The 9593-nt window shown below is 38.3% G+C and overlaps 1 protein-coding gene across 3 annotated transcripts in view; it reads left to right on the plus strand.

Moving 5' to 3' along the window:
* LOC145768549 (torsin-1A-interacting protein 1-like) overlaps nt 1–9453 on the plus strand; it is a 48023-nt gene extending 38570 nt beyond the window's left edge. For all 3 annotated transcript variants that reach the window (XM_082580065.1, XM_082580063.1, XM_082580064.1), the window contains exons 3-5: nt 2474–2624; nt 5980–6189; nt 7512–9453. In XM_082580065.1, the coding sequence (XP_082436191.1) occupies nt 2474–2624; nt 5980–6189; nt 7512–7718 (568 nt within the window). In that variant the 3' untranslated portion in view covers nt 7719–9453. The remainder of the gene's footprint in view (nt 1–2473; nt 2625–5979; nt 6190–7511) is intronic.
* The last annotated feature ends 140 nt before the right edge of the window (nt 9454–9593 follow it).

The raw sequence follows: 9593 nt of genomic DNA on the forward strand, positions 1-9593 counted from the left end.
TTGTGTCGCATTAACTATTTCAGTACGTACGCCAGTAGTAAAGATGACATAATAAAGATGTCATATCTGATTGTGGGTCGCACAATAAAACTTGCATTAAAAGCGGGTCGTGAACTGAAAAAGGTTGGGAAGCACTGCTCTACAGTATGTTGCATAAAAAGCAAGAACATTTCTTTGTGATTAGTATGCAGATTGTTGGTGCGAGCAGCGATACAGGCTGCACAGTTTTGTACGAGTAGAGAAAACTACTTAATCCACTCATTGTTTACAAATGAAAGCCTTGTTTTTGGCACAACATATTGTGTGAGCAACAAAGACCTCTAATTTTTCTAATTTATTTTATTACGGGGGTTCACCTCAAGCGGAATGGCCCGTTTCGGCGACTCCGGTTCGGCGAGTCCGATTCGGCGAGTCCGATTCGGCGAGAGCCCTTTTCGGCGAGTTCTCGATTCAGCAAGTTTTTGAATTTTTTTTTGAAAATTATCGGGTACTGTAGCCTAATTATCAATGCCATTTTTACATCGTTTTAACGTCGCTAAACGTTGAAATCTTGCAGAAAAAAATAAAAATAAAATGTTTGAACTATTAAATGAAAATTCGTCATGTCAGTTCAGTTGTTTTTATTTCTGATCATCATATGAAAAACAACGTCAACATAGCAAAGGTAGAAGCGACAAAACGCGAACGTTAAAACGTGCTTGAATTCGTCATGTCAGTTCAGTTGTTTTTATTTCTGACCATCATATCAAAAACAATACATGTCAACATAGCAAAGGTCGAGAAAAAGGTAGAAGCGACAAAACGCGAACGTTAAAACGTGCTTGTGACCGAAGTAAGTTATTGAGTTGAAAGAAATTTGGCATGGTCGCAACACCTTCAGAAAAATTTAAGATATGAAGGGAAAATAAAAGAAAGAAAATGTTACAAACAAAAAAAATAAATCATGTTTATGTCTACAAGTTAGTACTTTTGAATAGTTAAAATGATTAGTTTGGATCAACAAATGTGTGGCCTACAGCTTGGATTAAAAGGAAATTATCGGGTACCGTAGCCTAGTTATCCCGACCAGCAAAAATTTGTTCCAAGAACCCATTTAGCCTAACAGTTCATTTTTACATTGTAGTAACAAAATGAAAAGGCTAACCAAGTGTGTGACCTACAGCTTGGATTGAAAGGAAGTTATCCGGGTACCGTAGCGTAGTTATTCCGACCAGCAGAAATTGCCGTTTTTACATCGTTTTAACGTTGCTAAACATTGAAATCGTGTAGAAAAGAGAACTTTGCTGACTAGGATACGTTGATACGTTGCATTTTTAAGATTATGTTTTTCAAACACTGTTTTATTGATGCATACTTTAAACCTTTTGGTTTTGTCATCTTCTCCTTTTGTTGATCTAAAATTCGTGTGTTTACTTTACTTTATAAGTTCCTTTCAATCCAAGCTGTAGGCCACACATTTGGTTAGCCTTTTCATTCTGTTACTACAATGTAAAAGTGAACTGTTAGACTAACTGGGTTCTTGGAACAAATCGAAGGGCTTCTGTGAATGTTTCTCAGTTTCAACGTATCCTAGTCAGCAAAAGTTCCCTTTTCTCCACGATTTCAACGTTTAGCGACGTTAAAACGATAGGCCACACAACACATTTGGTTAGTCTTTTCATTTTGTTGCTAACTGGGTTCTTGAATCAAATTTTTGCTGCTCGGGATAACTAGGCTACGGTACCCGATAATTTCCTTTCAATCCAAGCTGTAGGCCACACATTTGTTGATCCAAACTAATCATTTTAACTATTCAAAAGTACTAACTTATAGACATAAACATGATTTATTTTTTTGTTTGTAACATTTTCTTTCTTTTATTTTCCCTTCATATCTTAAATTTTTCTGAAGGTGTTGCGACCATGCCAAATTTCTTTCAACTCAATAACTTACTTCGGTCACAAGCACGTTTTAACGTTCGCGTTTTGTCGCTTCTACCTTTTTCTCGACCTTTGCTATGTTGACATGTATTGTTTTTGATATGATGGTCAGAAATAAAAACAACTGAACTGACATGACGAATTCAAGCACGTTTTAACGTTCGCGTTTTGTCGCTTCTACCTTTGCTATGTTGACGTTGTTTTTCATATGATGATCAGAAATAAAAACAACTGAACTGACATGACGAATTTTAATTTAATAGTTCAAACATTTTATATTTATTCTTTTCTGCATGATTTCAACGTTTAGCGACGTTAAAACGATGTAAAAACGGCATTGATAATAGGCTACGGCACCCAATAATTTTCAAAAAAAAATTCAAAAACTCGCCGAATAGGGCACTCGCCGAAAAGGGCTCTCGCCGAATAGGGAACTCGCCGAATCGGACTAGCCGAATAGTAGCAGACCCCACCTCAAGGGTACATAGACACTTTGTTTGAGTACTCGATCAGTCACTCTCATGAGTAATGATCAACTTTTGTTTTCAACGTAGACTTGATACGGAAGGGAACTTAAAATTGGAGGACCCCCACCAACCATCTATATTGATGCTAGCATCGGATGAGGATGGCTATCCCACTGCACAGTGCCTCTCCTCAAAGCTGTCTGAAGCATTTTCTCGGGGGTGTCAAAGACACATCGTAGTGGGTCTTATTACTTTGTGGCGTTTATTGATCTCGTCAGTTCTTAACTTCTTCAAATGTCTAGCTAAAGGAGTGAACGCATCAACACAACTCTCAGCAATATATTGCGGTGTGGTTTCTCTTATCAGATCCAGTCTGACCCTTTTCAGCTAACATCACTTTCGGTTACACTAAAGCGATGTTTCATTGTGATTAATGAAACGCAGGGTTCCCACGCAGTCGGGAAAGTAGGGAAAAAGTAGGGAATTTAAAAACCCGTTTTCCAGACCGGGAAAAGGTCGGGAATTTTGTGAAACCTCCTTCGTGGTATTGAAATAGTATGGAAAACCTTGATGACTAAATTGTAGATAAAAAATCCGATGTATCGGTATCGGTGATATCGGCCATTTTTTGAGTGGCCGATACTAAACATGTAAAAAAGGCGCTTGCTGCGGATTTTCTACAGAAGCAAAGATATAGATTTTTCAAAGTAGTAACTAACGTCAGATTGATGTAGAAAAATAACAACCTGTTAAATTTTTGATACGTCACACTCCCATGACTTCTTGCGCGCACGTTTTAACATTGGTTGCATGCAGTGATTCTATCACTCAAACAAAACGTTTTGTTTCAGCAGTTTTGCGTTGTTCGATTCTTAAGTTGTGTAAGGAGACTCAATTTCTCCAATATTTATCATTTATGTTTCTTCTTTAATCTCAGCAGAGTATAAAAGTTGTAAAAGTTTTTCATCCATACGACGTTATGAATGAAATTATATTTCAAATCGGCGTAATGACGTGACATCACCTTTAACATTTTATCGAATAAGGAATTAACAAATTCGATCGTCACAAGTGGTTTGGTTGTGGTAAACAAATACGTTTTGACTTTGAAGTTTAGTGGAACAAAATATCCAATAATCGATATGTAATATATGTAGTCAAATCCCATATCAAGAATAAGTCCATATTTTCTCAGGTTTATGTAAGCTCCAGAGATCAGTAGGCACAACAAGACCTTTTACTGATTGGTTCAGTGAGGATTCGTGGTCCCGTTGCTCTCATTTTTAGTGAATAGGCTCGTTTTCAATTCATTCTTATAAGACATTACGTAATGAAAAAATATGTGATAAGGTTGGAAGACATTACGTCATGTATTTTCAATACAAATTGAAGTTTAAAATTTATTCTTTTGTTCATAGTCGTAATCCACCTTCAAAGCGGGATTACAAAGAACGATTTTCAATAAGGGGGGCATCAAGAATAAGTCGACATGACTTTTAAGGTTTACATCAGCTCCGGAGATCAGTAAAATATTAGGTTGTCATCTTAGGTGCAACAAGACCATTGATTGATTGGTTTAGTGAGGATTCGTAGTCCCATTGCTTTCATTTTGAGTGATCATACTGATTTTCAATTTATTCCTACAAGACATTACGCAATGAAAAAATATATGATAGCTAAGGATGGAAGACATTACGTCATGTCGTTTCAATTTAAAATGAAGTATAAAAGTTATTCTTTTGTTCATACTCGTAATCCTCCTTCAAAGCGGTATTACAAAGAACAATGTTGTGGCGCAACATGCAGCTTTTCAATGAAGTTCGGAAACTGTTTTTTTTTCTTGTTCATCTGCGCTTTAAATATCGGTCATTCTCCGTTGTTCATCCACTAAGCAGTTTAGGTGAACTGTGGTTAGCCTACTTGCAACAGGAGTTATACTGTACAGACAGTGGCGTAACGTAACCATGGCGTGACTTATTTAATTGTGAGGCACTCCAGAAGCAGAAATATTTAGCTTGACATGAAAATTTAGCCTCGGGCGATTTTTGTTCTGTAGCCTAACATTCAAAATTTTACTTATTACCGTATATACTCGAGTGTAGTTCGAGATTTTCGCAAGTGATTTTCACCTCAAAAAGCCAGGTTCGACTTATACACGGGACAAGCTGTTTCCAGCTCGGCAGCCTTCAAAATTAACGCATTTTTGCTGCGGCAAAATTATTGCCGACCTAGATTACTGAGTGTGAAACAGCGTCGGCTGAAGTAAAAGTTTTGAATACGTTCATTTGCCGTGATTCAAATATGATTTCTTGTCAATTCTAAACTTTATACACTTGTTGAACAATACGCAAAGCTTAAGAAACAAAAGAGCTGATTTAAGCAATCGATTTTTTTTATTTTGCGTGTATGATTGTTCTTATTACGTAACATTCCATGATCGTTGAAGTCGATTAGCGGCCGCATAAAACAATGATGTTAGGTTGGCTAGGTGATAATAGCGGTAAGAGACATCGTCAATGCAGGCAATATCTGCGACCAAGACCACAATACCTCAGTCCTTAATCACGGTGGCCTTTCATTACTAAAACCTACTATTATGACACAACAACAAAGACAATATCATTCATAAATCTTATTTACTGTACAATGTCTTTGTGATTCAGTGTTCAGAATCACAATGACAGTGTTCAGTGTTCTTTTCACTTGTAAACTTCATTTTGTCAGGGGTGTGATTTTTAATTGTTTTGGTTTGGCTTATGACAGGTTGCCATATCCGATGGAATGAGGCTTTGAATTGCAATTTTAGTATAAATGTGACAGTTTATCCAAACTGATTTCAGTTCGGGTTTTTTCTTCAAACAGGAATCTTCTACTGTACATCTACTCTACTGTACTTCTACTATTGTTTTTCATACTGATTCGAATGTAATAGAGTCCGGATATACAATTTTTAACCTGCTGTGCATGATCGTGTTTGGAAATAATACAGCACAAAAACTTTCATTGATTAAGCACTGTTAATGCGCATCAAAATCAGGTTGGAAATTTTTTAAATTTAGTATTGGAAAAGTAGGGAATTTTTAGAATTTAGTATTGAAAAAGTAGGGAATTTGTTTATAAAAAATGTGTGGGAACCCTGGAAACGAGAAGTCTGTGAAAGAGCGTTTTTAAGCTTATTAACGTGTTTTCTTTTTGATACAAACATAAGGACTGATTCAGCGATTTATTTTAAAGTGTCTTCTGAAATAATTTTGGAAATTATCTGGTGGGGAAATTTCTCAACTGAAAGCGCGGGGCCCAGTTGCTGGGGTGTTTAATTAAAGGTTAAATTTGAAAATGAAGAGCACAGAAAACTAAGGTCTAAATACTGATTGTGTGATGGAAAGTGGAAACCGGATTGGAAACTTCATGTTGATACAGTAGAATTTATGTAATTTGTCAGTTCGCCTTATTTATCACATGTTTGTCCTTTCCGGTTGCATAATTCATAAGGTTGACATGTTTGCGTAGTTCATTTAATTCGTCACTTCTACTCTACTTGAGGTGGCGAATTAGGCGATTTGTATTCATCAATTTGTGAATTTTGTTCCGAGGTGGATGGATCTTCACTGAGTGGTCTCACTCCGGACGTAGCGAAACTGAGGATTGATGATGAGATAACGCGAGGCTTTAGACAAGGAGCTTGTTCTGTGGTCGTGTCTCACTTTGAGGAGATCCCCTCATTTGCTACTAACGTTTTCTATCAGTTCTGTGAGAACGACAATGCTCCGTTCAGGAACGTCTCCATTATCTTCAACGTGCAGGTGAGATGATCTCTGAACTGGTGTCTGGTTGTCATGTGAGAAAGAACTCGATTGTTACTGTATTTTGTGCCATACACCTTGGCATGTGGGTGAGCACATACATTATCAATGTGTTGTGTTGGTTGCCATTCGTGGAAGAGCAGAACTTGTCTCAGTCCCCACGAGGTAATCGTTTGCTAACCTCCATCGCTTCACATGTCTGTTGCAACATTAACTGGTTTGCAATGGATTGAGTTTCGCTTTTAGCAGCATGATCGTTGCTTACTTCACAATAGAGATACTAACGACCTGTTTTATCCTGATGCTGCGAGTTCGCTGTGGTAATAGCGAATTGCTTTAGCTTTCAGAACACAGTTCCCTAGTCATGTGCTATGAAATCACAGCATCAGGCTAAATCAGGTCGTTAGTATCTACGTTATGAAGTAATAGGTTTGTTTTGTTTTTGTGCGATCAGATGAGCAATAAAACCACGCATTGCTGAGCTGAGATATTTGTTAGAAAAGCTTCCCATAAAACTAATCTTGCCAGTTTGTACTTATAGAAGAATTGAACCCACTGACTCAGGCCCGGCCGCAAAATTTTTTTCCCACAAATTTTTTGTTACTTCGCATAGAGTTTGTATTTATACCGTGTGAATGTAAACATCTTTCCTTGTCGTGGTTGGTTCAGTGGTTTCATCTTTTGCCTTATATTCGTGAGGACATCGGTTCGACGCCCATCGAAGTCAATTTTTTTTTTTTACATTAAGTTTTGCTGTGCACAAAAGTTTTTCGAAAAAAGTAAGGTTAGTGTTAATTCTTAATCAATTCGAAACATCTTACTTTTAGATTAGTGACCAGAATCTATTTCTTTTCTCAACTTTTACTTGGCTAGGTGTGTCTCCAGGCTACGTTTTTTTTTTCAAGTTCAATGTTTAGATTTGGACCTGGAAGGCGAAAATCGGCTGCAGTGAGGGCGAAAATCGGCTGCTGTGAGGGCGAAAATCGGTAAAAACAGTTACGCGTGCCGCGCGGTAACCAGTAATTGCTACACTTACACAAATATGCAAATGAGACAAAAGTTCGTGGGGAAAAAATTTCGCGGCCCGGCCACCGAGGATGGTGTTTGCGTACAAAGTCGCACTGTGGCTTTCCGAGACAAAGTTTGCTTCTTTGTTGCCCTTGTGTGCGTCATCGCGATGGAAGCTTCATGTTCATCAACTAGCATAGGCTACGACGCAACCAACAAAACTTCACATTAATTTAACGTCTGCAGACGTTGATTCAATATAAAAATAACAATGTTTGAGCCGGGAAAGAAGAAATTTATTTATTTCTTTGTAGGTTCAACCTGTAGGAGATGACGGAAGCAACTCTAACCTGTCCAAGTACCCCGCCAAGTGGGACAGGGTGTTGGACGACTTTCTAACCCGTTCCCTGCAACATCGTGATCCCAAGCGCATGACCCAGGATATGATAGGGGGCTTGTTATCACGAATCACTCCTTTCGTGGTGTGGGTCGGAAAAGAGGAAAGATTAAGTTCATGTTGATCTTAAATATTATTTCTAGTATTGCAATTATTTGTACTTAACTGACATTTTACTGCAATTTACAGTATCATCAGTGTACTTATTGATGATACTTGCTAAGTTATTCGCGAACTTTCATTCGTCAATCATTCGATCTCCAATTGGAGATCGGGAAGCACTGCGCATGACCTGTTGATCTGACATTTCTACATCTGTGCGTGGAACTTTTTATCTATTTAAAAGTTTCAATATATCTTGTTGAAGTTGCTATATTCTCTTATCGCATTCTTGCATGAATTGTAGCGCCTCCATTTTGTGGTCTGTAGCCTATATTGCCGGACAGCAAATCAGTCGTTTTTTACATAACAATGTATAAAAGTCTAATTTGCTGTGTGGGTTGCTGATGCTCAATGTTATAGTTACATGGAGGTGATGTCATAGCTACATGGAGGTGACGTCATAGTTACATGGAGGTGACGTCATAGTTACATGGAGGGTGACGCACCAACCGCATCGATTAGGTCACGGTCCCTTTGTGCCAAGTTGCACTGCATCACCCCCCTCCCGCCAGAAAATCAGTCCTGTTTACATTACGTAGTTCAACGTCTGCAGATGTCGAATCAATGTAAAACAGAACAGATATTCTGGTTTTAAATGAAACGTTTACGATTTCGTTGAATGGAACTTGAGTTGAATGAAATGTTTGTCCAAGACCAGGATCCGTTAGATATATCTGACTCACGACTTCATTCTTCCGATCCCGCTTAATCCACCTATTCACTGGCTCAAGAACATAATCAATATTTGGAAACATTACTGTGACTAAGCTTGTAGCCAACTCCTGTCACTCTCTGCATTCCAACCATTTTTTATGATAAACGTTTTCAAACCCTGCCTCTCCACCGACCAATCAAATTGCGTTTGCCTGGATACAAACCACAAATATACGGCTCGGTCACCAAGGTTGGCGGCATCGAATCTGTAGACCACGATATGTGCTGCTTGATATAGTACTTAGCTTGGTCTTGCCACTTATTTGCATTCTAGTCGGTGCCATTCAATAGAATGGGAATTAGCGGTGGAATTGTTTGAGTTTATACAAAATGTTTCATCGCATTCTCAGACAGTGTTCCATCACATAGCCGCTCAGTGGTGAGTTCACTTTGGGAGGATTGTGGATTGAACTGAAACGATATTATCCATACATGATTTTGTTTTGTGGGACAGTTGGGCTTTATCGTTTCATTTTGACGCAAGCATTTTTGAAGGCGCTATTGTACCATTCAAGGCGTGCAGACGTCACACAGGTTACCTTATGCGTCATTGATGGTTTGTTGCCGGGAAGTTTTCCATCGAGCAGGATTTTGTTGGTGGATGTGATTATCCTGGAATATTTGTCATGGTACCAGAGTTTAGATAATGACTCGCACCTATTCCAGTTCTGAAACAATTTGCTCTCGATGCTGATATGTTTACTTAGTAGGCTACGATAGAATTCGTCTAATGTGACATTTCGCTTTTGCAGCATCTGTTGCAAAGTTCCGTTTTTAAATATACTAGAATTCTGTTGTGGCGTCACTTTTTCGGAGTTACCTTTAAGTGTCACTATAGACGAGTTCTACTGTATTTTATTTTGATCTCAAACACGTTACATAATTACATATGTTCGCGTTTTATCACTTCTAGCCTACCTGTTATTGCTGTGTTGTAGTAAGTGTAGTTTCGCTCTGATGGTCAGAAATAAAGTCAAGCTTAGTCGAAATGTTCGCTTTGTCATTATTGTTTCTTGTGCTTCGACCAGGGACGTCGTAAGCAAGGTTGTGATAACTCGTCACAATTGCATCAAGCCTCCACACAGACTGTACGAATGTTACGCAATTCCAACGTAAAGGTGAA

The sequence above is a fragment of the Aplidium turbinatum genome, chromosome 4 (assembly GCF_918807975.1).
Source record: "Aplidium turbinatum chromosome 4, kaAplTurb1.1, whole genome shotgun sequence".
In the NCBI taxonomy this organism is placed as follows: domain Eukaryota; kingdom Metazoa; phylum Chordata; class Ascidiacea; order Aplousobranchia; family Polyclinidae; genus Aplidium; species Aplidium turbinatum.